Below are 26,385 nucleotides of genomic sequence, written 5' to 3' on the forward strand. Positions count from 1 at the left end.
GCCTCTCTTCCCTTTTTCTTCTTTCTTTTTACTATTCCCCTCACTCCCACCTCCCGCCAGGGATGGAACCCAGGTTGCTGCACATGCTAGGCAAATGTTCTAACCACTGAGCTACATCCTTTGTCCCCCTCACTTTTTATTTCTCCCTACTTCTACCCCTTTTCCTAGAACCCCTGCCCCATCTCTCTAGGACCCTCTCACGCCCCCTGCTGCTCTTTCCCTGGGCAGCAATGGCCAGTCCAAGGACCAGAATAATGATGACAACAAAATTCTGTCCTCATCTCTGAGGTAGGAAAATGGAGTGTAAAAAGGAGTAGATGTGAGGGAAAAGCCTGGGCTCCTAGTTTCCAGAAAGTGACTTGTGCATGTCTGTGGGTGCTGTTCCTGAGATCCCAGCCTTGGTCACCACTTCCTCAGGGAAGCACCCCTTGACTCCCAGACTAGGTTAGGACCTCCTAGTCTCCACACTTCCACAACTTTCTCTCTCTTTTTTTTTTTCTTCTCATTATTGGAGATTGATCCTAGACCTTCCATATGCAAGGTAAGTAGCCTATCACTCAGCTACATCCTCAGATGCTTTTTAAAATTTTTATTTTGAGACAGGATCTCACTAAGTTGCTGGCCTCAAACTTAAGAATCTCTTGCCTCAGCCTCCTGAGTAGCTGGGATTACAGGTGGGCACCATCACACCAGGTACTTTTACAACTTTCTGACTGCTCTTTTATGGCATTTATCAATTTCCAATCATCCACCTATTTGTTAGCCTTATTAGTACATCAGTTTGTGCTTGTCAGTACATCTCAATGCTCAACACAGTATTTGGTCCTTTACCTGTACACAGTAATGTTTGTGGAATAAATGAGCATGTTACATTCATAGGGGGTTTAATGGGAGGTATCAGTGCCATTGCTTGGGATCTGGGGGCAGCTGTGAGTCCAGATGTCCTGGCTTCTGCTCAGGGCCCTGTCCATGTCCAGTTTCTGTCCTTGTGCCCAAAGACCATCCAAGCAAAAGGAGGCAGAAGATTCCTCACCTAGAGGGAGGTGGCATAGAAATGGTATTAGAGCATTAGGGTGCCTTGAATCCTGAAACCCCTTACTTTTCATTTCTCTTACTGGAATTTCCAAAAGCACTTCCTCCCACTGCCCCCTTATCTCCTTTCTCCTTTTTCCTTTCTCCTTTCTCCTCAGTGCTGGGGATCAAACCCATGGCCTCATTTATGCTAGGCAAGCTTTCTACCACTGAATTGTATCCCCAGCCCTATTGTCCTCTACCTTTCTTTCTCTCTTTTATTTTTATGTTAGAGTAACAGGCATGAATTTTTAAGAAGGGATAGAAAAGGGGAAAAGTGGACACTGTCAAGGGAGAAAGTGGGTCCTCTCAGAGAAGAGAAGGACTCCCCTCTTTTTTGGTGGCTTTTTCTTCTTCTCTCTCAGAGTTCCCTTGGGGTACTGAGGAACTTGAACAGCTCACTTACCTGGTAAAGCTCCCAGGAAGAGACGGCCCTGAGGCTGGGTCCAGAGGTTGAGGAGGGGGCCAAGGCTTGAAGGAGGCAGAACAAGGACCTCTGTCTTCAGCCCCTGGCTCAAAACCACTCTAGACATATTCAGCTTCAACTGAAGAAGGAGTCCCAAAACCAGAGGCAGAGCCAGTCCTGGCCCTGCCCCAGAAGACAGCACTACCTTCTGCAGTATGAGACAGACACAGACAGGAGTAAGGGAGGAAAGAATGGGTCACACCTATTCCTTGTGGCCCCACCCTAGCTGCCTTAATTCAGTTTTTAAGCCACACTTCCACCTACTGACTATTCTTACCACTTACATCCTGCCGCAATTTTCCTGGTTTAAACTTTTATGAAATCACTCCCACCCCAAATAATCTAAGTAAAAGCAGTTTGTATGCTGTAGGCAACCTTTTTTTTTGTGGTGCTGGGGATTGAACCTAGGGCCCTGTGCATGACAGGCAAGCACTCTACCAACTGAGCTATCTCCCCGGCATGCTGTAGGCAACTTTAAGATATGTCTCTGACTCCCCACCTCTACCTGAATGCCACCCTTAAGCCTTCCTAGTATTGAAATTTTGGAGCCCCTCTCCCCCCACCATTGCTCTCAGGCTCTACTGAATACAGGAAGTACCCCACCCTCCTTTTTTTACTTGATCTTGGAGATGAAGACTGAGCCAAGAAGGGTTCTCTGGTGCCCCAAGGGCTAGGAGATGGCCTGAGCCTGCTGCCAACTTAAATTCCAGGTCCAGAGAGAAGGTCCAGGGCTCTACAATAGGCTGAGGAATGTCTGCAGGGAGAAATGATCATCCTGAGGCCTCAACGCTGGGGTTTTGTGGAGAGAAGGACCTAGTGTTGGAAGGAGACAGAGGAAGGTAGAGCTGGCTTTGGAGGAAAAAATAGTCTCCAAGAAGTCTACCTTGGAGACTGAATTCAGCATGGGTCCCCGGAGAGAAGAATAGCCCAGGTTGCAACTCCACATCACAACTTCTGAAGGTAGTAGAGGAAAAAGATGAGAACTGGGCCTGTTGGCCCAGCCAGGTATCCCGGCGCAGGCAGCCATCAAAGGCAGGGACAAGCTGGAGTGGGTGGAGGAGAGGAAGAATGTTGGAATATTTAAAGTAGGGTATGTGAGCCTCAGTCTCAGCCTTCCCATCCTCAGTTTATTTCCCTTTGAGACACAAACATTTGACTTCCTCCACACAGCTCTTATCCCATTCTCTTTCCCTAAAATTTGGATTTCTATTTTCACAGTTTAGCCTTGGTTCCTACCCCTGTGATTTAGTTACCGGCAACCGCAGGTTGGAGGTGGGGAAGAGCAACCCTCCCAATGCAATCCTCATGATGGACTGGGGTTTGTTGTCCAGGGGCCCAGAGACCTGTCTCAGGCTCAGTATCTCTTCTCCATTCACCCATAGCAGTACTGAGTCCCCATCAATCTTCACTTTCATCTGCAATAGGAGGTGAGAAGTAGACACAGAGGCCCTTGGGGGTGTGTTGCTACCCCTTTCCTCTGAGGCAACCTAGTATGGTTGAAAGAATGTGCACTTGAAGACACAGCTAGCCATCCCTGGCTCACTCAGGTCTTCTCACTTATAAATTGACTGGGCTTTAAATTTTTCATCTGAAGAAACAGGGACAAGAGTAGCTACTTTTGGAGTTTTGTGTAGATTAGATGAGATGCCAATGACAAAGGATACCCAATAACTTGCTTCTGTTTTTCTGTATACCAGCCCAAGATACCCTTCACTGAAGGAGAAGAGCTAGCTTACCTGGTGCCATCTCCCATCATCCAGCCGAGGTCCAGCACCTACTGTAAGCTGGGCCCAGGAATTGAACAATTGGATTTCAGGTTTGCCATCCCGAAGTCCCAGCATGAACCAGTCATCCTCAGTATTAGTATCCCCATGAAAAATCACTCCCTCTGGATCCCAGGTTCGAAATTCAAAGGAAGAGGAGGTTCTGGTAGGACAAAGAAGGGAAAACTGTGGGGTGTGTCTTTTGAGGGTTGAAGAGGTGGAGTTCAGGGAGACAGAAGAGGCAGACATGGAAAGACGACTGATGGAGACAGGGTAGGTTCAGGGAGCTGGGTCCAGAGGATAGGTGAACCACATACTTGTTGATCTTGCTGAGGTTAAAGGACATTACAGCTACAGGTTCTTGTCCTAGGCCATTGCTGAGGTGTCTAGCAGGAGGATCCTGGGCCCTCTGTTAGAAAAAGAAGATAAACAAGTTGGGTGAAGGACACATCAGAGACGGCAAGAGAGACACTGCTACAGGAACAGAGGAAGAGAGAAAAGGATGGAGCCAAAGTGCAGTTCATTTAAATACACGCACAACTGAGGACCCTGTCCCACTTCGGCACCTGGGTGGGGAGAAGGTGTTCCAGAGCCCATCCCTGGTGAGTGTGAGGTGGCAGCAACAGTGGCAGCAGCAGCAGCAGCAGCAGATGTGAGGTGACCAGTGGGCCTCTGCTCTCCATAGTCAGCAGCAATCCACTCTGTGGCTCAGACAACTCTGAGGAGAACGTGTGGGGGAGGCAGCCTTGCACATGGGTGGTGGAGAGTTAAAGGATGGGGGGGAGGGGGGAGGGGAGTGGCAGGGGGGAGAAAGGGGACAGGAAACTGGGACACTGACCCTGCAGCCCCTCTGAAAGCAATGGGGCCAGGGACAGAGTCCCTCTATTATCAAGCCCCATAGTAGAGGGGAAGTTTATGAGCTGGAAGAAGACATCCCATGTTCCTTTTTCTCCCCTAGAGCCTGACCTAGCATTCTATCTGCTTGGAAAGGCTCCTCAACAGACCTTAGGTCTGCAAAGGATCCTGCCCTGCTCAAGTAGCATTGGGGCTAGAGATGAGAATGGAATCTAAATTATCTGACTGAATGACCTTGAGCAAGTCACCTCACCTTTGTGCTTCACTGTCATTGTCAAATGAAGGAAATAATCATTTATTTATGGGATTGCTGTGCATGAGGGTTCACTGAGATAAAGCAGACACGGTGTCTGTTATCTGTTCTGAACTCCTCCCTAAGTTTTCCCAGGCCTCTGACGCTTGTCTCACAAGCAGCTATTGTCTTTGTGTGTGATTTAGCGGATACTAAGTAACCTGGCCCCATTCCTAAAGATCTCTCTTATCCATTGATTACAGGGCCCAACAGTGTACCCTCTCCCTGACCCATTTTAAACTAGAAATGTCCCTCAGAGAAGAAACATTTTGAGCCACCCAACAGCTGTAGAAATAGGGATGGGGGCATAGCTCCCTGGTATAGCCCTTGCCTAGAAGCCCTGGGTCTGATCCTCAACACTGAAACAACAGAAACCAAACAAAACCGTGGGACATAGCTTTTACAGCTGGGGGTCTTGGGGATTCACCCAGGGTTCAGGTGGATCTGAATGGGTGGGTGAGTGAAAGCTAAAGTAGATAGTCACTGCACAATTCAATTAAAGGAGCACAAGGTGACTTCAGAGCGGGGGTGGTGGAGGGTATCTCTGATGGAGATTTGGACCGGAAGCTTTGACCCCTGCCCTGGGCCCAGTCACAAGACCGTGCTGTCAGAGGTGGGGCTGGGGGCGGGGATGCGCCTGTTTTGCAAGCTGATTGGCTGGCGGAAGCGCCTCTTTGGGCGAATTTAGTGATTACCGGGGCGGTCAGGACCAACTCACTTTCCCGGCTGGTCTCTCTGTTCTTCCTGCACTAGAACCCCGGCTGGGAACCCGTGGCACCTCCACTACCCTCATCTCCCGGCTTTTCGTGACCCGAGTTTGTATGCCCTTTGCTCGGCCCTGCAGAACGGGAGTGGGGATCTTTGTCGTTGGTCCAAACGCTGGGGTCCGGATGGCTTCCGTGCGGATCCGAGAGGCCAAGGAGGGAGACTGTGGAGACATCTTGAGGCTGATTCGGGTGAAGCCTGGGGGTGGGAAAGCAGAGGGGTCAGAGCGGAGCGGCCTGAGCCCGGGAGTGGGAAGAGGGTGTGGGGGAGGGGCGCGCTTTGGGATCCGGCTCCGGGAGCATCCCGGCCCTCCTACTCTAATCTCGTCTCCGTCCCCGCGCCACAGGAACTGGCCGAGTACGAGAAACTCTTGGATCAGGTGAAGATCAGTGAAGAAGGTGGGGGCTCAGCCACCGTGCCCTGATGGGGGCTGGGGAGGAAGTAAGGGATGTGTTTCCTGGGCAGCAGCTCCTGGGTGGGCATACACAGGGTCCTCTTTCTCAGATTTCCCCATTTCTGCAGCCCTGAGAGCAGATGGCTTTGGAGAGAATCCTTTCTATCACTGTTTGGTAGCAGAGATTCTTCCAGCACCTGGGGAATTACAGGGTAAGAGCACCTCTCCAGTCAGCCTCAGTCCTCTCTCCTGTTCTTTCCAGGGGCCTTACCCTTCTTTCCTCTCTCTTTCAGAGCCCTGTGTGGTGGGCTACGGGTTATACTATTTCACCTACAGCACATGGAAGGGACGCAGCATTTATATGGAGGACATCTATGTGATGCCAGAATATCGTGGTACTGGGCAGGGTCTGAGACCAGGGTGGACACAGATCACAGACCCACCACCATCGGTTGAGCCCCTCATCTGAGCCTATGGCCTTTTCTGATCTCCTTCAACTCAAACAATGATTCTTTTTGCCTCTTTCTCCTTTTAACAGGTCAGGGGATTGGTTCCAGAATAATCAAGACAGTGGCTGAGGTGAGAAGGGTGGGAACTACAAGCGAGGCCTGAAAAAGCAAGGTTATATGGGGGCACCCAGGTGAATGAGGGGGTGAGAGTCTTCCCTTTTGGCCTCAGAACAGTGAGTAATGTTTTCTCCACAGGTGGCCTTGGATCAAGGTTGCTCCCAGTTCCGCCTGGCAGTTCTGGACTGGAACAAGAGGGCCATGGATTTGTACAAGGCCCTAGGAGCCCAAGATCTGACTGAAGCAGAGGGCTGGCACTCCTTCTGCTTTGAAGGAGAGGCAATGAGGGAGTTGGCAGGAAGGTGATGCCATCGCTTGGGGATCTCTCTATTGGAGTTTCTATCTCCACCCACTCAAGCACTCCTCAGAGACCATCTCCACAGTGACCCAGAGGCCTCCCTGAGAAAAGAGGGTTGTGGATGCAAGTTCCTGGAGTACAAAAAGAGCAGAATTGAGGGAGAGGCCTTGTTGAGGGTGAAAAATAAATGAGAATTATTCTGTCCTGATGTGGTGTTGGGTAGAAGAGTTGATAAGGTGACAAAATCTTCAGTCACTTCAATAAATTTTGTTTTCCCCTTTGGAGTACTGGGGTTTGAACCCAAGGATGCTCTATGGCTGAGATACTACCCAACCCTTTTTATTTTGAGACAGCCTCCCTAAGTTGCCCAGGCTGGCTTCAAACTTGTGATCCTCCTGCCTCAGCCTCTCTCTCCAGTAGCTCGGTTACAGATATGCACCACTGTGCTTGGACAAGATCCTTCTGTGTTCAGATTAGGGGATGTTGCTCTGATGGAGGCTGGAATAGCCAGGAAGGATAAGGGAGGGACCAAGTTGTCTTTGATCTTCATACACCAGTCTTGGCTCTGGCTGTGGCATACAGGGAAAAGATAGTGAGTGAACAGGTTTGGCAGATGGAGTTTGTTTAGAATCTGAAGGCCTCAAATGTCTGGATTGTGCCCCCTGGTGTCAGCACTTCAAGGGAAACTGAGAAGGACCCCTTGCCCTAAGTTTTAATAAATCAGCTCAGCTAGCTGGGAGCACTGGCACCATACTGGGGAGGCTGAAGCCTCCCCAGGAGTTTAGGGAAATTCTGGCCCTGTTAAGAAGTCAGCTACCTAGTGTTTTGTTTTGATTTCAGCACTGGAGAATGAACTAAGGCCTTGCACATACCAGACAAAATACTTTACTATTGAACTACATCCCCAGCTTTTTTTTTTTTTAAAGACGCAGTCTGAGCCAGGTGGAATGGCATATGCCTGTAATCTCAGCACTCAGGAGGCTGAGGTACAATAGCAGATTCAAAGCCAGTCTCAACAATTTAATGAGGATCTAATCAACTTAGCAAGACCTTATTTAAAAAAAAAAAAAAATTTAAATTGCTGTGGCTCAGTGGTTAAGTGCCCTTGGGTTCAATTCCTAGTACAAAAAAAAAAAAAAAGAAAGAAAGAAAAAAAAGTCACAAGTTGGCTTGGGGTGTAGCTCAATGATAGAGTGCTTACCTGGCATATTGAAGGGCTTGGGTTCAATCATACCAGCAAGAAAGAAAAAAAAAAAAAGTCACAAAGTCTTTATTTTCATCCGGACATACCTTATAAAAGAGGAAAATCAAGGTAAAAAACGAAACTTTTAAGACCAGGGAACAAGAAGGGAAAGTTCATTTCTTATTTTTTTTCTTTCTTTTTTGTGCTCCTGGTGATCAAACCCAGAGCCTTCAACATGCTAGGCAAGTACTTTACCACTGAGCTATTCCTCTAGCTCTTATTCCCCAGTTTCATACTATTTTATTATTCAAGTAATGCAGATTTGTTGTAAAAAAGAAAAAATTGGAGCATACATATAAAACTAGTAGCCAGGCATGGTGGCACATGCCTGTAATCCCAGGGAGGAGGGAGGCTGAGGCAGGAGTATTGTGAGTTCAAAGCCAGCTTCAGTGAAAGCAAGGTGCTAAGTAACTCAGTGAGATCCTGTCTCTAAATAAAATACAAAGAAGGGCTGGGGAATGTGACTCAGTGGTTGAGTGCCCCTAAGTTCAATCTCCAGTACCCCCGCCTCAAAAAAAGAGGGGGCAAGGGTGTGGTTCAGTAGTAAAATGTGTGCTTAGCATCCACAAGGTCTTAGGTTCAATCCCCAGCTCCAAAAAAAATTAGTGAAATAAAAATAGAAGTCATAACCTTACTTATATAATCACTATTAAGCCTTTGGTATTGATTATTCAGACTTTAGAACACATACAGAATATATACCTATATAGTTAAATGAGTAGGACTTATGGGATCATACTTTTGTAGCCTGTTTTTTAATTTAACCATGTCAGAAACACGTTTCCAGGTTGTACAGTGTGTATCTGTCATCACTTTTTTTTTTTCTGTCATCACTTTTGATGGTGGTATAGTTTCTTTTGTGCATGAGCCATTGGTTAAATTGTCATATCAGTGGGATGAAAATTCAGACACTGAGGTTAGTAACATAAATGTGTAAGTTGTAGAAATCAGGATCTATGGAAGTTTAAAATGTTGAAGACCCATCTTAAAATTCAAATTATTAGGGTCATGGTGTAGCTTAGTAGGAGAGTGCATGCTTAGTTATGCGCAATGCCCCGGATTTAAAACCCAACACCAAAACAAAGAGAAAATCATATCTCCATAAATTGTGGAAGCTGGCTTTGAACTTGTGATCCTCCTGCCTCCATCTCCGGTGTTGCTGGGATTACGGGCAGCACTACTCCGCTGGGTTGCATTTGCTTTTTGGTATAGTTTACGAAATTATTTAACTCTTCATTATATTAAAATCTTCTCAAGTCAAAAGCCATGGCTCTTTTTTCCCCCTGTGGTGCTGGGGAGTGAACCCTTGACCATGAGCATGCTGAACAAGCACTCTAGCATTGAACTACATCCCCAGGTTAAGATCCCTCACTCTTAAATCTCCTATACCACACGGTTAAAGATACTTAAGATAGTCAATACCTGTGCCCGCAGAAGGCAAAGCCCAGCGCATGCGCACCGGACACTTGGCCTTCTGGCTCCTCCTTTTTTTTTTCTGGAGCGTGCGCACAAAGAAAGACAAAGGTGGGGAAAGTGACCAAGCAGTCATTCGTGCGCATGCCCATCCCTAACTTGCCCTAGTCCGTGGGGCTCCCTGTGGCGAAGTGGGTGTGGCCTGACCTGGCGGCGAAAATCCAATCCGAGGGAGTGAGCTCTGTCCCTCCCTTCCCGTGATTGGTTTGCACTCAGTGTTGTGGGGTGGGGGAAAGGAAGGGAGGCGGACAGTGGAGTGGTGGGGAGGCGAATAAAGAGCGCTCATCTCGTTCTGCGCAAGCGCAAGGAAGCGACCAGGAGGGGGCGTGAGAGAGTGGAGGGGAATGTGGAAGCCCTGATGCGCTGGCGAGCGCGAGTGGGGTCGCCAGCCTTGACGCCTGCGCCGTGGTGCTAAAACACCGCGCGCGGCGGGCGGGTGCCGGGTGCGCCTGCGCAGTAGGCGGTGGCGGCGGCGGCGGCGGCGGCGGCGGCGGCAGGGGGAGGTGGAGGCCGTGGAGCGGCAGCGGCAGCGGCGGGTCCCGGGACTGAGGCAGCAGCGGGGGCGGCGGCGGCGGGCGGAAGCTGAGGTGACGAAGACAGCGGCGGCGGCGGCCGTTCCCCTCACGGTGGCGGAGACCAAGGCGGCGGCGGCGGACGGGGAGCGGCCCGGCCCTGGCCCCCTGCTCGTTGGCTGTGGCAGGGCCGCCGTGGGGCCGGCCCGGCTCCCGCCCCCCGCGGCTCCCCCTCCGGCTCCTCCTCCCGGGAGACGCCGGGGGCCAGGTCCGGCCCGTACTCAGAGCGCTGCTTCAGCTGCCGCCGCCGGAGTCGGAGGCGGTGGCGGCGCCATGGGCGGCCTGTCCTCTGGGGGGGATGTGGAGCCGGGACTGCCGGTCGAGGTGCGCGGCTCCAACGGGGCCTTCTACAAGGTGAGGCGGCGCGCCGACCCGGGACACCCTCTTTGGTCCCCTCCCCCAGGCGGAGTAGGGAAGAGTGGGGCGGGATCGAGCTCCTGTAGCTAAGTCCTGACCCTTAGAACCTTCGACCCACGCTCCCACCCGCAGCCCTCATAGGCAGACCGCTGGGAGTTAGCCCTCTTCCTCTTATTTTTGACTCCTCTGTTATACCTGTTTTTACCTCCAGCTCCGAGAGAATGGACATCAGGTCATTATTGTGCTTGGATCGGCACTCCTCGCCCCCCATGATAAACCTCTTTACCCAGCTTCTAATTGACTTTCATGTTTCCTAGTGGAAGACATACCTTAGCCCTTAATCACATCTTCCCTACAGTCTAAGCACATGGAGAATTTTCTTTCTTCTCCCACATGAACCCCTTGGGAAGGTCCTCTGTCCCATATTGGATCCTTTAATCTTCCTCAGGGAGTCCTCTGCCTACTGGCTGTGGAACACTCACCCCACTTTCATCTTATATTCCTGTTCCCAGCCCAAGGAGAAACGGTCAAAATCCATTTATGACATTTGGCATCTTTGGCCTCAGGTTATAACAGTCAAGTTGCCTCCCAGCCAACCATAAAGTGGATTCTTTTTACAAGTCTGTCACCCATCATATCTTTATTTCAAGGCCTGCTGGTCTGCCATTCTACTCAGGGATGTATTGTATTTGGTATCTCACTTTGACCTCAGATACTTTTGGATTGTTCATATAGTTCCTTCATCTTGAAAGCATAAGATCATATTCATGATCTCTTAAAGGGAAGCTCACCAGGATCCCTTATGTTTATCTTAAGGATTTCCACTTCTGGAAGACCTTTGGTCAGTTCTCCCAATTCCTTATCTGACAGCCTTTTTTGGAAAGAGACAGGGATTATCATTCAAAGACCCTTGGTTATTTTCAGTTTTTCCCTTGCCCAGGATTTGGTTCCTTTGAAATCCTTTTACTACTATCATTTTCTAGGTCAACTTGCCCCCGCCCCCCCCCCCCCACCAATTTAGATTAAGTAAGAGAGACCCTGGCCTTTTTTTTTTTTTTTTTTCCCTTTATCCTCTGAATCTGGGAGTTGGATCCAGGGTCTTGCCCATGATTGTCAAGCACTCTACCAATGAGCTACATCCTAACCCTTTTATTTTGAGATAGGGTCTCTCCAGGTTGCCAGGCTGAATATAAACTTGAGATTCTGCATCAGCCTCTCCAGTAGCTGGGATTATAGGTGTGTGCCACCACTCCTGGCAGAGAGAGAACTTCTTTCTTCTCAGGCATTTTTCTTCGTGTGACTGATGGAATTCTGAACTTTTTTTGGACTTTATGCCTAGAATTGCCCCAGACTTTCTGATTCCCATTTTTTCATTTCATCCTGGGGAGCCAGAGAAAAGATATCTGCTCATGACATCAGATATGAGGAGAAAGACCCTCCCTTCCTTCAGTTCCCTCAGGTCATTTTCTCTCACAATAGATCTTTCTACCTTCTCATACCCTTGGAAGACTTTCTCTGACTCTTCCTGCGAAATCATGGAAGGATGGAAGGCTTAACTGAAAGGGTTTGTATTGCTCCCCACTTCAGTTGATAAGTTCATTGTAGCCCCCCCTTTTTTTATTCACTTTAAATTTCTACCATTTTTTGCCTTTCCTCGCCAGATTTCTTTATGTGCAAGTCTTTGCCTTTTTATCCTGAAATTCTCTATTCCTGTGTAATCCCTAGGAATCACCTTATTCTGTTTCTAGCTAAAGGAAGCTCCCAGCTTATCTCTTTTCTCATTTCCTGCATACTTAGCTATCTCTTGGAACTTTTTCTTCTAACCTGCCTGCCTCCATAACATTTCTGTTTTATTTGGCAAAAAAATCTCTTAATTCCTTTCTGGTTCTGATAGAACACATTTATTTCATATCCTGTCCCCCCAACTTGTATTACCTTTGTTGAAATAACCTTTCTTATCAAATGTTAGCCTTTTTCCCCACCGTATCTTGTCCTTCATTTTGGATCCTTCTCACCCACAAATTCTGACTTTCAAGAAGAGTGATTCTCAAATTGAGCTTGAGATCAAGATGTGATGTTTGCTTTTGTTCTAGAAGCATGGGAACTTTGCACAGCTAGGCAAGATTGGTATCCACTTTAGGCTGCAAAGGGGCATATTTCCTGTTCCATGTATGAGTATCCAACAGAAAGTATCTGTATCTTTCCCTTTTCTTTATCTGTGGGCTATGGCAATGATAGACTTGAGTGAATAAGGATGGAATAGGGTTTAATTGGAGTTGATCCTGAAGCCAGGTAATGTGGAATTTGTGTTCTGACCACCTTAGCATTTTCTGCTCTGTGATTGAGTTAAAAACAACAAATCTCTAAATTCAGATTAATCTTTCTTCACTCTCAGTGCCATATAGATACTTATCCATTCTGACCTTGCTACTGATTTAATATTCATGACTCAGCAAACCTTGGTGTGGTCAAGGAGTGTTTACATTTCTTCTAAAACTATAAATTTGTGGAGGTCCCATTTTCCTCTTTGCGAATTGGGTCCTATTTTGATTTTCTTCTAGGACAGATGGCAGTTCTGGGTTCTAAGTTATTTTGTAACTATCCCACCAATCCTTCCTTTTCTGTCAGAATGTAATTTTTTTTTCCTCCTTTAAGTGTACTCTTCCAAATGAGCTATCTATTCACCTTCCAGGACACAGTTATCCTACTTCTTAGACCTTGTGTAGATATTTTAATTTGTATTCATTCTTTTATTTTCCCCCCTTGGCTGGGGATTGAACCCATAGCTTCACACATGATAGGCAAGCATGCTACTACTGAGCTATACTCTCAGCCCTCACTTCCCCCTTTTTTTTTAAATCAGTACCTGATGAATGCAGGGGTGCTTTATCACTGAGTTACATTTCCAACTCTTTTTTATTTTGAGCCAGTCTCACTAAGTTGCTTAGGGCTATGTGTGAAGTTGCTTGGACTAGCTTCGAACTTGGCTATCCTCCTGCCTCAGCATCTCGAGTTGCTGGGATTATAAATATGTGCCAGTGCACCTGGCTCTCATTACTTTCTTAATGAATGGGACATCATCAGATTCAAAAGTTATTACCCAGCCTCCTCCTGCTTTTCTCCTAGAACTCCTTATTTCTTTTGACAGGTCAGGACTAGAATATGGGGTGAAGGTGGGGACTGATTTCATATCTTTTGATTTGAGGAAACAGTAGTACCTAGAAACCTAGAACATTCTACCTCTGTCTACTTGGTGCTAGACTCCAGAAGACAAAACCAGTGTATAGTATGGCCACTGAATCAAGTCATCCTCTGGATCTGGATGATTTTCTAATAGATTTGCTCCCCTGCTCTTGCCCTTATTTGCTTATTTTCTCAGTGAGCATAGAGTGAGCAGGACTTGGAATTCATTTTCTCCCACTGGTATTCTAAAAAGAAAACAAAAACAAAAACCATTATCAGGGCTAATGGTCAGAATTGAAGAGAAGTGATAGGTTTGGAATATGTAACTGGGAAAAGACCTACTTTTGGGGAGATTTTATATATATATATTATATATTATATTTATATATATATATATATATATATATATATAAATAATAACATTTTTAGCTGTAGATAGACACAATTCCCTTATTTTATTTGTTTTTATGTGGTGCTGAGGATCAAACCCAGTGCCTCAAATGTGCTAGGCAAGCACTCTACCACTGAGCTACAACCCCAGCCCTTTGGAGAATATTTGAAGGAAAAAAAAAACCTTGAAGGTATAAGGGTGAGTGACATTTATTTTGAATTGTTCAACAATGTAAGGTTTGACTCCTTTCTGAGTTTTAGCATTTTGCCTTGGAAATAATGGTAGCTGGGAAAAAAACAGTATTAATGCTGTTAGCTCTGTGTGCCAACCCTAACATGGTGGAGAAGAATTGGATTAAAGCCAGTGGCATAGTGTAAATCTCTTCATAATGGAGGCAGGCAGGTGATTCTCTTCTGTCTCATCCCTAAAATGTTTTAGAATAGGTTACTCTTGATAACCTACCATAAAGACATGGAGGTAAGCATTTTGGATAAAGAATTTAAGAAAGTCAGCTGAAGAGATCGGTTGAAATATTTCTAGAAATCGAGACAGACCCTAATAAAGATGAAAAGAGAACTGAGTGCAGTAGCATACACCTGTAATCCCAGTGATTCAGGATGTACCTCAAGTAAAGCCCCTTTGAGTTAATCCCTAGTACCCAGAAAAAAAAAAAAGACCGAATATGCAGCTCAATACCAAAAAACAAAAAAGAATTATCTTAGAAATGAAGCACATGCTTAACATGTGCGGTACCCTGGGTTCAATTCCCAGTACCAGAAAGACAAAAGGAAAAAGCGGGTAGGAATGAAATATTAGTGGTTAGAGGAGAAGGCACTTAGGAAGGAACTAAGGAAAGCATCCAAAAGGCAAGAAAATAACCCAGGCAGACGGTAAGGAGTTAGAGTGCCTCAGAAGACTTGGGTGAAGAGTGATAGGAGTGAATATTGATTATGAATGAAGAGGATTGATAAGCATTTCTTGGGAAGAGATGGTCAGAGAAAGATAAAGTTTGGTTTAGAAAGGGACCTAGAAGTAATAAATAACTACATGCCTTAGACAACATTAAGGCTCTAAGAAATAACTGGGCTCCATAGTAAGTTCCTATCCTAAAAAAGAAAGGTGACTTGTATCAAGAATGAAATTTAAAGTGGGCATGGTGACACATTCCTGTAATTTCAGCACTTCTGGGAGGCTGAGGCAGGAGGATTGCACTTTTTTGGGCAGCCTCCACAATTTAGTGAGGCCCTGTCTCAAAAAGGCTGGGGATGTAGCTCAGTGGTAGAGCACCCTGAGTTTAATCTTTAGTACTGCTATAAATAAATGAAATAAAGAAGGGCTGGGAACATAACTGTGGTAGAATGTTCAATCTCCAGTACCTCTTCCCAACAAAAAGTCCACCATCTGATTGGTTTTATGTCATTTTTTGTTAATTTCTTGACAAAAGTGAAAAAGACAGTTTAGAGAAAGGGTAGTCTTTTCAACAAATGGAACAACTGGAACAACTAGATATGTATAAGTAAAAAAAAAAAAGTTTGATCAGTACTCATTCCAGTACAAAATTTAGCTCAAAACAGATCATAGATCCGAATATAAAACAAAAAACTATACATCTTCCAGAGGAAGATATAGAAAACCTGTGTGGCCTTGGATTAAGCAGATATCTAGAATGAAACCAAAAATATAGTCAAAAAAAAAAATTAGGAGTTTAGGGTTGAGCAAGTAGTTTTGGTCTCTTTAGCGAGGACATGGAAGAGATGGACCAGCTATTCAATAGTCCCTGTTTGTTTTATCAGTGATCTCAAGATTGGGGTCTTCTATTTTATTTTCAAATTCAGCATTCTATCATTAAAAAATCAGACATCTTTTAAATCCTTATCTTTTCTTCTGCGAATTATAGTCCTTCCTTTGAACTTCTCCAGTGTTCTGATTATACTCCAAGGACCTTAGGCATCAAGAACACCAAATCTGCTCAGGTCTCTTGCTGTATGGGGAAGCTGGACCCTTCCCTCAGCAGATCCTGATGTCCTCTAGATGTTCCAGGACAGCCTTATACTGTCTCATGGGATATTCTTAGCCTTGCTAAATGTTGTTGGTATTTTAATTGAACTCTGGCAGGCTGCTCAGCACAACAGGAGAAAGTCACAGATAGGGAGGCCCCTGTTGAAGCCAGAGTAGACCACCAGTTTGCAGACTGTTCTGTTGCAGGTGGTATTTCCTCCTCTTCTTAGTTTGCTTCCTGTCTTATTTCTGTATTTTGCCACATTATCTCTTTACACGTCAATATTATTTCCTTCTTTAACTTACCATTCTTTTCCTAGTACAATCTTTCTGACCCTGTCTTAAGACTGCTTGTGGCCCCACCTAAAACTCTAGTTCAAGGATTTCAAGTGTCTCTGTTCCCCTGATGGCTAAAGTGGTGGTGAAAGGTCATTTTATGTATTTTACATTTTTTAAAAAATTCATTCTAGGGCTTTGTGAAGGATGTCCATGAAGACTCCGTCACCATCTTCTTTGAAAACAAGTAAGACCTTGGGAATAGAGAATTCAGCATAATAGGTCCTAGAAGGAGAGTGGAGAAAGAGGGGGTGGCTGAGTCCTATGAGGCATGTAATAGGTAGGGAAGAACCAAAGCTTTTGGTGGGTAATATGGATCCCAGGAGAGGAAAGGGCTGAAAATTTGGCAAGGGTGGGGACACGTGCTAGATTCTAGCAAGAGATGGAAGACAACATCACTATGAACTAAGTCCTGGAGTTTAGCTTCCATTTGCTAAGGAAGGTGGAAGTCACCCATCTAAGGTAGTAACCCCTTTCTGAAGAAATAGGTGACCACATCAGTCTAAATAGCTTTTATAACACTATTTCTCTTGCAGTTGGCAGAGTGAAAGACAGATTCCTTTTGGGGATGTTCGGCTACCACCTCCAGCTGACTATAATAAGGAGATCACAGAAGGGGATGAGGTGGAGGTAAGGGTAGGGGAGGAAAAAGAACACTTTTTTTCTCAGGATCCTAGGCTCTTCTCTGGTTGGTTGGTGCTCCTTTCTTCCCCAACTGAGCCACCACATCCAGCCATGTAGCCTTTGGGGAAGTAGAGTACAGTAGTTCCTTTTCCATCAGAGGTGTGATCAGTCATACTCAGGGAGCTCCCCAGGTTCAGGGGATTAATTCCATTTGTGACAGTAGCGTCTACAGTCCACCTGTTGGGTGTGGTAGTGTAGCCTATATTCCCAGCAACTTGGGAAGCTGACGGAAAAGGATAGTTTGAGGATTGCTTGAGTCTAGGAGTTCAAGGTCAGGATGGGCAACATAACAAGACCCCTTCTCTTAAATAAACAATAATAATAATAGATAAAAAAAACGAGTGCCCTCTGATTTTTAGTTAGTGGGCTCTTCCTCTGGTTTACTTTATCCTTGGTTTATTGTACATCCCAAGTATCTTAATGCTTATTCCATTCTTGATGTTTTGAAATGGTCTTCAGTGTTTCTTCAATTTCCAACTTCTTTTCAGGTTTATTCTCGAGCCAATGAACAGGAACCTTGTGGCTGGTGGCTGGCCCGTGTGCGGATGATGAAGGGAGATGTGAGTGATTTTGAAGGCCTTTGGAGAACTTTCTGAAACCAGCATTTTATTCATTCATGGATAGGTAGGAGATAGATGTTTAGGCCATCTACAACTTCTTTATTTCCCTCTACCAGTTCTATGTCATTGAATATGCTGCCTGTGATGCCACCTACAATGAGATTGTCACCCTGGAGCGACTTCGGCCAGTTAATCCCAATCCCCTTGCAACCAAAGGCAGCTTCTTCAAGGTTACCATGGCTGTGCCTGAGGATCTGAGAGAGGCGTGAGTATCCGGGAGGTCAGGAATGGAAGACCCTCTTTGTAGTCCTAGTTTCTGTCCTTATTTCTCCCAGGACCACTCCCATTTTTCATTATTTATTTCCCTGGCCCTCTGTAATTCACCTTAGCTTAATGGACCCATGCCCCTTTCATTTCCCATTCCTTTTTTTTTTTTTTAAACTGTGGTCCCTTCCCTCTTCTCTCTTTTTCACCCCTGAACCTTTTACTGTACTCTTTCTTATAGCTGCTCCAATGAAAATGTCCATAAAGAATTCAAGAAAGCACTTGGAGCCAATTGCATCTTTCTCAACATCACAAATAGTGAGCTCTTTATTCTGGTGAGTTTCTTCTACTTGAATTTCACATAAACCCTTTCAAAATGGGAAGAGCCAAATTGTGTTTGTATTTATTTGTTAGGAAGAATTTATTGTTTCTGACCCCTAGGGGCTCTGGTAGCCCTACCTTTCCTTAATGTTCTTTAAGTATGACCCTAATTTTTCTTCCCTGAGGTGCTGGGTATCCAGCCCAGGGCCTTCTACATACCAGGCAAACACTCTACCATTGAGCTAAAACTCAGCCTTTAATTTTTTTTTTTTTTTTTTTTTTAAACCTGGTAATCATTTTGAAATCTGAGTTGGGGACTCTTTCTTGGATATTTGAATTTTCAAAAATAGATCGCATAGTCAGATGTGGTGGCATATGCCTGTAAGTCCAGCAGCTTGGGAGGCTGAGACAGGAGGATTGCAAGTTTGAGGCCAGCCTGGGCAACTTATTGAAACTCTGTCTCAGAGTAAATTAGAAGGTTGGGGATGTAGCTCAGTGATAAAGCACCCCTGTGTTCAATCCCTAGTTAAAAAAAAAAAAGAAGAAAGAAAAAGAGACTGTGTATACCTTTCACCATATACTTGCTCCATGCTTGCTGTCTAAAACCAATCCCCTTAGGTACCCAGATAGTTCACTCTTAGGAGACTAACAATGATTTCCTCTTGCCTAGCTTCATTTCTTAACTTTTACGTTTTTCCAGAGACTCAGGCATTCAGATTTCCAGCCACTGACTTTTTCCCAGTGTGTATACACAGTTTTAATGACTTCCCATTGGTTTCTTCCCAGTCAACCACAGAAGCCCCTGTGAAGCGTGCATCTCTGCTGGGTGATATGCATTTCCGAAGCTTGCGCACCAAACTGCTACTTATGTCCCGCAATGAAGAGGCTACCAAGCACCTAGAGGTAAGTTTTGATTCCCCTTAACTCTACTGAATGGTATTGTCCCCCTCCCTTTCTGCCCCATCGTCCACTCATGCTCTTTTGTGTTTTTGGAACAGAAAGACTAAAGCTGTTCCTGACTGTTAAACCTGGATCAGCTATTTTATCTCATACTCCTTCAGATGGCAGGGCTCTATCTTGTTGTGATACCGTTATTTTCAAATGTTCTTTTAAGGTAGGAGGTCCTATGATGAAGTGAAATTTTACTTGAAGTGCAGTCAGAGAAACACTGTCTAAAAGTGCAAAGAAGGTACAGGGCACAGTGACACATGCCTGTAATCCCAGCAACTTGAGAGGCCAAGGCAGGAGGATCTCAAGTACAAGGCCAGCCTGGTCAACTTAGACCCTATCTCAAAATGAAAAATACAAAAAGGGCTGGAGATGTAGCTCAGTGGTAGAGTGCCTCTGAGTTTAATCCTCAGTACCACCAAAAAAAAAAAAGAAAGAAAAAAAGGAATTAATGATTAATGAAAGAAGGTAAGGAGGAAGAGATCATGGCTCTTATTTCCAGCAGTGCCCCCAGATTGCCTCTTATCCATACTGCCTTGTATGAGCTTTGTGGGATATATGAGAGAACCATTTGTACACTGGGAGCACTGCTAGACTTGGATTACTGTCTTCTTTTTTTGTGGGGGTACCGGGGATTGAACTCAGGGGCACTTGACCACGGAGCCACATCCCCAGCCCTGTTTTGTATTTTATTTAGAGACAGGATCTCACTGAGTTACTTAGCGCCTCACTTTTGCTGAGGCTGGCTTTGAACTTGCAGTCCTCCAATCCTCCTGCCTCAGCCTCTTGAGCCATTGGGATTACAGGCATGCGCCACTGTGCCAGGCTGGAATCATGTCTCACTTTGTCAAATAATTGTCCTTTGGCAAATCATTTGATTTCAGCAAGCTTTCTTTTCTTCATCTCTGACAATGAAATAGTTAGACAAGAATATTTGTACAAGTTTGTGTGGGGTTTTTTGTGGTAATGTGCCAAACCAGAGCCTTTTGTGTGTTAGGCAAGTGCTCTAACACCGAGTTACACACGCTACACACGCAGGCCCTCTACAGATTTTTTTTTTTTTTTTTTTTTTTTTTTTTTTTTTTTGTGGTGCTGGGGATTTGAACCCAGGGCCTTGTGCTTGCAAGGCAAGCACTCTACCAACTGAGCTATATCCCCAGCCCCCCCCTACAGATTTTTGAGTTCTAACATCCTATAATTTTGAGGTTCCCTTTTCCTAGGTATTATGCCATTTTTAATGGTAGCACCAGTGTGTGTGTACACATGTACATTTATTTCCATTTTTCAAGTGAACTGATCCTTCAGGAGGCTTTTCTGTGAGCTTGTGCAAATTCTGGATTATGGTAATCTTTCACTTTCCAGGAATGCTTCTCAGGGCACTGCCAGTTTAAAATTCACCCTTACTGCCAGATGATACAAACTTTCTGCTCCGGTTTCCAAGTGCAAGTTTCCTGGTCATGAAAAGGTAGACTTTTCAGCTCTTCAGGACTTGGCTACATTGATCTGTGTAGTAACTTAGATAAGCTAAGCATAGGTTCCAAGTGTGAAAAATAGGGACATGTCCTCCTTTTTAAGAAATCTTGCCTTTTGTTTAGTGTTATTTCATTTTAAAATTATTTAAAATTCTAACTGTACCAAGCCACTCAGAAGGCTGAGGTAGGAGGATAGCTTAAGTGCAGGAGTTGTAGACCAGTCTCAGCAACATAGTGAGAGCCTGTTTCAAAAAAATACACTCTCTCACACACACACACACACAGATATTAACTCTATAAAACATAAGAACTAATACAATAACAAATGCCTTTATTCCATAAAGCAGATTATTTTTGGTGCTGGGGATTGAAATTAGGGCTCTGAGACTGCTAAGCATGTGCTGTGCCACTGAGCTAAGGCAGTTTAAGAAATAAAACCCTTCTCTATCTTCTCTAGAAGATACATGTAAGTCATTATGGACCTTTTCTTCCTCCCAAATTTAGTAATTTTGAATACCCAACTAAGTTTTTTTCCCTATTCTCTTTTATACCTAGTGTACTCCTTGCTATAATTCAACCCTATCCATCTTGGAAGTAAGAAGTAGTGGATTGTGATATTTCAGTGACCTAATCAGTTGTTTTTATTAACTTGGTGCATTCTACTTTTTTTTTTTTTTTTTTTTTTTTTTGGTACTGGGAATCGAACTCAGGGCCTTGCGCTTGCGAGACAAGCGCTCTACCAGCTGAGCTATCTCCCCAGCCCTGTGCATTCTACTTTGACTCATCTTTTCCAGAAGCTTTTGAATCTTATCTTCCTAACCCTGAACCAGGGATCCCTCTAAAGGCTGGTCAAGAAATGAAGTAGAACTGTAGTAGTCCATAGGTTCATTTTCTGCTTTTCTTAACCCCTTAATTTTTACTCAACTTGTTGGGTTTTGGGAAGAATTGTTATTTGTTTGGTTAAGATAAGAATTTCTTACACTTATAGGTACCTTCTGAAAAGAACTTTCACACCAGCCTTGCTTATGCTCTTGATAGTCTTGAGAATGAGGTAGGTCAGTTGGAATCATTTAGCAGGTGACAGACCAGAGGCACACAGTGTGTGTTTTGTTCAGGATCACACAACCCTATTGATAGTGTTAGAGCCAAATCCAGAACTTTGGTGACTCCCAGCTCAAACTTTGCCCTCATTACACCATCCTCCTCCTCCCTGCCCCATTGGTGTTAAAGAGTTTCTGCCTTTCTTTCACATATTCTTCCTTATTTAAGTTACGCAAAGATTCAGGCACCTGTGACAGGTGTTCTGAGATCCACCACCATGATTTTTTTTTTTTTTTTTTTTTATTTGTACTGGGAATTGAACCCAGGGGTGCTTAACCACTGAGCAGCCCCAGTCCCTTTTAAAAAATATTTTCTTTGGAGACAGGATCTTACTAAGTTGCTTAGGGCCTCTCTAAGTTGCTGAGGCTGGTTTTGAACTCGATCATTCTGTCTCAGCCTCCTGAGCCACTAGGTTTACAGGCGTGCACCACTGCACCTGGCTCACCACCATGATTCTTATAGTATCTTTTCCTTTCAGACAAGCAAGCAGTTGGCAGCAGCATTCCAGGAGGAATTCACGGTTCGAGAAGACCTGATGGGTCTGGCAATTGGGACTCATGGTGCCAATATCCAGCAGGCCCGAAAAGTACCTGGGGTGACTGCCATTGAGTTGGGCGAAGAGACTTGCACTTTTCGCATCTACGGGGAGGTTAGCAAAAGATATCTATCTTCAGGCTCTCTTAGGGGATAGAGGGAAGGGAGGTTAACATGGAAAACCAACCTAAGTTATGGTACACTTCTTCCCTGCCTTTGGTGATAGCCAGTTTCCCCAGAATCGTGGCAAGGAGATAATTGTTGGAGATCCAGGTCTTTGGTTTTGGTAACAACTCCCCACTCTTCTTCCATAGACTCCTGAGGCATGCCGACAGGCCCGAAGCTACCTGGAGTTTTCTGAGGACTCTGTGCAAGTGCCCAGGAACCTGGTTGGTGAGTTTGGGTATATGTAAAGAATAGAAAGCATAGAAAGCCAATTGCACAGGCTGGGGATGTTGCTTAGTGGTAGAGTATTTGCTTAGCATGTGAGGCCCTGTGTTCAGTCACAGTATGGTGATGGGAAGAAAGTTGGGTGCAGTGACACCTGTCTGCAGTTAGGTGAGGTGGGATGATTGAGCCAAGAAGTTTGAGACCAGCCTGGGCTAATAGAGTGATGCTCAGTCTCATGGGGGTGGGGGGGAAGAATAGTGTTAGGGGCCCAGATATGGAATTTTCATAAGTGTTTATTTCTTTTAAAAAAATAACGAAAGAAAAAAGCCAGAAAAAAAGCCTAATTCCTCCTTTACCCTTTCAGGCAAAGTGATTGGAAAGAATGGGAAAGTGATCCAGGAGATTGTGGATAAATCTGGTGTGGTGAGGGTTCGCGTGGAAGGTGATAATGACAAGAAGAACCCCAGGGAGGAGGTATGGGCACAACTAGGCCTAGAGATTAGTTTCCAAAAGTGGGAGGGATTGTTTTCTGAGGGCTGGTTATTTGCAGAGGGTGGAACACAGACATTTTTGTTTACCCTTAGTAGATCTTGATCCCATTGGATGGGCTCCCCTGGGAGACCAGGTGGGGTTAATATTTGTGTCCTACTGTCCTTCATCATCCATCTTTTCTTCCCTCTGCTCTCCAGGGAATGGTTCCCTTCATATTTGTTGGCACCCGAGAGAATATTAGCAATGCCCAGGCGCTGCTGGAGTATCACCTCTCCTACCTGCAGGTAACCATGCTGCTGAAAACCCAGGAAAGGAGCAAGCTATGTACATGCAAGGGGGAAAGGAGTTCTGAAGGATAAGCTTCAGAATTGGGGTGCCCAGTTTGTCATTTTTCTGAACAGTGGAGATTTAACATAAGACTGTTCTATGCCTTTTATAAGTTTTTCATTTTGAGACAGGGTCTCACTAAGTTGCTTAGGGCCTTACTAGATTGCTGAACTGGCTTTGAACTTGTGATCCTCCTGACCAGCCGCCCAAATTGCTGGGATTACAGTCGCGTGTGCCACCACGCCCAGCTCCTAGTTTTATTTATTTATTTATTTATTTATTTACTTACTTACTTACTTACTTGTTTGGGTACTGGGGATTGATCCCAGGAGGCTTTACCACTGAGCTACAATCCTAGTCCTTTTTATTTTTTATTTTGATACAGGGTCTTGCTAAGTTGCTGAGACTGATCTTGAACTTGCAATCTTCCTGTCTCAACCTCCCCAGTTTCTGGGATTATAGGCATGTGCCACAGTCTACAAAAACCTAGTTTGTCTTTGTAGAATAAGCCTATTGGTGGAAATTTTGACTGTGGGGTTAGATCACTAAATTTTCCTTATTCAGCCAGTGTCTTTCTTCTCCTTGCATTCCTGAGAGCTTAGCTATGTAGGAGAAGCATGAAGGAAGGGAATTGTCCACTGATCTTATTCCTTCTTGCATTTCATCTTCCATCTTTTTCCCAATCAGGAGGTAGAGCAGCTTCGCTTGGAGAGGCTACAAATTGATGAACAGCTTCGGCAGATTGGGCTGGGCTTTCGCCCTCCTGGGAGTGGACGGGGAGGCAACAGTGATAAGGCTGGCTATACCACTGATGAGAGCTCCTCCTCCTCTCTTCACACCACAAGAACTTATGGCGGCAGCTATGGGGGCCGGGGCAGGGGCCGCAGGACTGGGGGTCCTGCCTATGGTAAGACAGATGTGGGTCCAGTGGGGAGAGGCAGTGGGCTGGGTGGAAACTTCTAGAAACTTGTGATAGAGGTGATTGGTTGGGAGCTTGTGAGTGAGAGGAACTACTCTTCCAGTTTTGGGACTGTGATGGATCCTGGGGTGGGATGAATGGCCCTGAATAAATGCCACTGTGTTCTTCAGGCCCCAGCTCAGACCCTTCCACAGCTTCTGAGACTGAGTCAGAAAAGAGAGAAGAGCCCAACAGAGCTGGGCCTGGTGATCGGGATCCCCCAACTCGGGGGGAAGAAAGCCGGAGGCGGCCAATTGGGGGCCGGGGTAGGGGACCTCCACCTGCTCCCCGACCCACCTCAAGATACAACTCTTCATCTATTAGCTCAGGTACCCGAGGGTTGGGGTCATGAATGTGAGCCAAAAGGAAAGACAAAATTCACTTGACTCCCAGTCCCCCTCCTTCCTCTAACCAGTGCTGAAAGATCCAGACAGTAATCCTTACAGTCTACTGGACACATCGGAACCAGAGCCCCCGGTTGATTCAGAGCCTGGGGAACCACCCCCAGCAAGTGCCAGGCGTCGTCGCTCTCGTCGCCGCCGCACTGATGAAGACAGAACTGTTATGGATGGAGGCTTGGAGTCTGATGGGCCCAACATGACAGAGAATGGCCTGGGTGAGGGGCCTGAGAAGTCAGAGGTGGGTTAGAATAAGGGATGGGAGAATGGGAGTATGATTTGTTTTCCTCTATTCTACAGAAGAAGAATCAAGACCCCAACGTCGAAATCGCAGCCGTCGCCGCCGCAACCGTGGTAACCGGACTGATGGGTCTATTAGTGGAGACCGTCAGCCAGGTCAGTGGGCACTGCAGACCAGGAGCCCTCCTAGAGCTTAGAATGGGACATATCCTGCCCTGTATGAAGATCAGGGTTGGGTTCAGTGGAATCCTGGGGCTGAATATCCAAGTTCCTTCTGAAAGTTGGTCTTCTCCCTTCCCCAGTGACTGTGGCTGACTATATCTCACGAGCAGAATCTCAGAGCCGCCAGCGGCCACCCCTGGAACGTGCTAAACCCTCAGAGGATTCTCTTTCAGGACAGAAGGTAGGCAGGCGCGGTGCAGTTTATCTCACTCCTTTTTTTATTCCAGAGCAGGGGACACACAACATTTCCCCCAAAAAATCTTTTAATGAATTGCTGAGGTGTTTGTGCCTGATGGAGTTTAGGCTGCATTGAGAATAGTACAGAATTGGAGCATAACAGAGAGAAAAGTGTGGCTCACAATGAGAGTGAAAAGAACAGAGATAGGGAACCAGCCCCTGGTGCATGGAAGGCTTAGTGGGAGGGGATGCCTACACCTGGACTTTTACTGACCACCTTTCTTTCCTCTTTGTTTTCTTCCCCACTTCCCCCTCAGGGTGACACTGTCAGCAAGCTTCCTAAGGGCCCCTCAGAGAATGGGGAGCTCTCTGCCCCCCTGGAGTTGGGTAGTTTGGTGAATGGGGTTTCATAAAACCTCCAGCCTGCATCCCTCCCTTCTCCATCTCGCTTGCTGCCCACCACCATGGCCCTCACTGGCCCAACTGACCTGCGCTGGAGCTGCTCTTATCTAGGGGGGAGGGGGGTGGCACAGCAGCTTGGGTCCCCCCCAACCTCCAGGAGCTAGTGGAGGGGTGTGAAACAGGGTCATACCCCCTCCCTCTTGTCCGCCCTACCCCCAGGGTGAGGGGAGCCTCCCCTTCCTCATCAGACTGGATGTGCCTTTATCCTCTAATGCCCCAACCTCTGAACACCCCCATTCTCCGCCTGTTGGTGGGGGTGCTCCTTGACCCACCCAGATTTGACATTTCAGGGGGCTCCCCTGCTATCCCTCCTCCCATCCTGTACCCCCCGTTTCTGGGGCCTCATCACTGTGGAAGACGGGGATAGTAAGGGTATCCGTGGGTGGGAGGCATGGGGAAGGTTTTGGAGTAGAACCAGGGGTATGTATGAAGGGGGGGTGACAAGGTCCCCCAGGGGGAGGGGGGACCAACCTTGTCTGGTGGATGAGAAGGCGTATTTATTTTTCACTGTACAGTATTTAAAAAGAGAATAAAAAAAAAAAATCCAAACGGCTCTGTCTCCTATATGTCTTCCTTGTACAGAGTTTAGTCCATTTGATTCTCTAGGACATACCTGGCCTTGGTCCCTGGCTTTCATTCTCTGTTTCTTCACAATTGACTTCTCTTCATTCCAGTTCCTGGCATTCCTAAATTCCCCAGGCCCAAGGTACCCTCCTGGTCCAGAGGGGGTGGTTCAGGGTGCTGCTCCCTTCCCTGGTAGAGGGAGTTGGGCCACTCCTATGCCCTGAGTCACAGTGCAGGCTAGGCAGGGC

The 26,385-nt window shown here is 46.0% G+C and overlaps 2 protein-coding genes and 1 long non-coding RNA gene across 5 annotated transcripts; 2 read left to right on the top strand and 1 right to left on the bottom strand.

The window, feature by feature from the left end:
• Positions 1-624: 624 nt before the first annotated feature.
• Shbg (sex hormone binding globulin) lies at positions 625-5,553 on the bottom strand. Of its 2 annotated transcripts, XM_047547765.1 has the most exons (9): positions 5,166-5,305; positions 3,867-4,018; positions 3,618-3,709; positions 3,274-3,463; positions 2,791-2,952; positions 2,421-2,580; positions 2,155-2,291; positions 1,478-1,685; positions 625-1,033 (listed from the first exon to the last, which is right to left on the bottom strand). In XM_047547765.1, exons 2-9 carry the CDS (start codon positions 3,981-3,983, stop codon positions 885-887), a joined length of 1,215 nt encoding a protein of 404 aa, XP_047403721.1. In that variant the 5' UTR covers positions 3,984-4,018; positions 5,166-5,305; the 3' UTR covers positions 625-884. The 2 variants fall into 2 exon arrangements, with proteins under 2 accessions (XP_047403721.1, XP_047403720.1); XM_047547764.1 differs by lacking the exon at positions 3,867-4,018 and having other exon boundaries at positions 5,166-5,553.
• LOC124981405 (uncharacterized) lies at positions 5,136-5,818 on the top strand. Its single transcript, XR_007107962.1, has 3 exons — positions 5,136-5,266; positions 5,559-5,610; positions 5,735-5,818. It is a non-coding gene; the product is annotated as an uncharacterized LOC124981405 (long non-coding RNA).
• A 3,846-nt stretch (positions 5,819-9,664) lies between these two features.
• Positions 9,665-26,106, top strand: Fxr2 (FMR1 autosomal homolog 2). 2 transcript variants are annotated; one of them, XM_047546848.1, is made up of 18 exons: positions 9,665-10,112; positions 16,158-16,210; positions 16,560-16,653; positions 17,196-17,267; positions 17,384-17,532; positions 17,773-17,866; positions 18,639-18,755; positions 21,261-21,323; positions 21,852-22,022; positions 22,222-22,300; positions 22,662-22,771; positions 22,987-23,073; positions 23,804-24,023; positions 24,206-24,403; positions 24,490-24,690; positions 24,773-24,868; positions 25,015-25,115; positions 25,429-26,106. In XM_047546848.1, exons 1-18 carry the CDS (start codon positions 10,032-10,034, stop codon positions 25,522-25,524), a joined length of 2,082 nt encoding a protein of 693 aa, XP_047402804.1. In that variant the 5' UTR covers positions 9,665-10,031; the 3' UTR covers positions 25,525-26,106. The 2 variants fall into 2 exon arrangements, with proteins under 2 accessions (XP_047402804.1, XP_047402805.1); XM_047546849.1 differs by lacking the exon at positions 21,261-21,323 and having other exon boundaries at positions 9,667-10,112; positions 25,429-26,105.
• Positions 26,107-26,385: the final 279 nt, after the last annotated feature.

Source organism: Sciurus carolinensis, chromosome 3 (genome assembly GCF_902686445.1).
Source record: "Sciurus carolinensis chromosome 3, mSciCar1.2, whole genome shotgun sequence".
In the NCBI taxonomy this organism is placed as follows: Eukaryota; Metazoa; Chordata; class Mammalia; order Rodentia; family Sciuridae; genus Sciurus; species Sciurus carolinensis.

Bases quoted from the DNA above. Each gene is read 5' to 3' on its own strand.
- Fxr2 (XM_047546848.1), top strand. From the start codon at position 10,032: ATGGGCGGCCTGTCCTCTGGGGGGGATGTGGAGCCGGGACTGCCGGTC. The intron at 16,211-16,559 runs GTAAGACCTTGG...TTTCTCTTGCAG, and splicing joins ACCATCTTCTTTGAAAACAA to TTGGCAGAGTGAAAGACAGA. The intron at 17,533-17,772 runs GTGAGTATCCGG...TCTTTCTTATAG, and splicing joins CCTGAGGATCTGAGAGAGGC to CTGCTCCAATGAAAATGTCC.
- Shbg (XM_047547764.1), bottom strand. From the start codon at position 5,387: ATGTCTCCACAGTCTCCCTCCTTGGCCTCTCGGATCCGCACGGAAGCC. The intron at 3,710-5,165 runs GTGAGTTGGTCC...TTTTTCTAACAG, and splicing joins CAGAGAGACCAGCCGGGAAA to AGGGCCCAGGATCCTCCTGC. The intron at 1,034-1,477 runs GTAAGTGAGCTG...ACCTCCCTCTAG, and splicing joins CTTCCTGGGAGCTTTACCAG to GTGAGGAATCTTCTGCCTCC.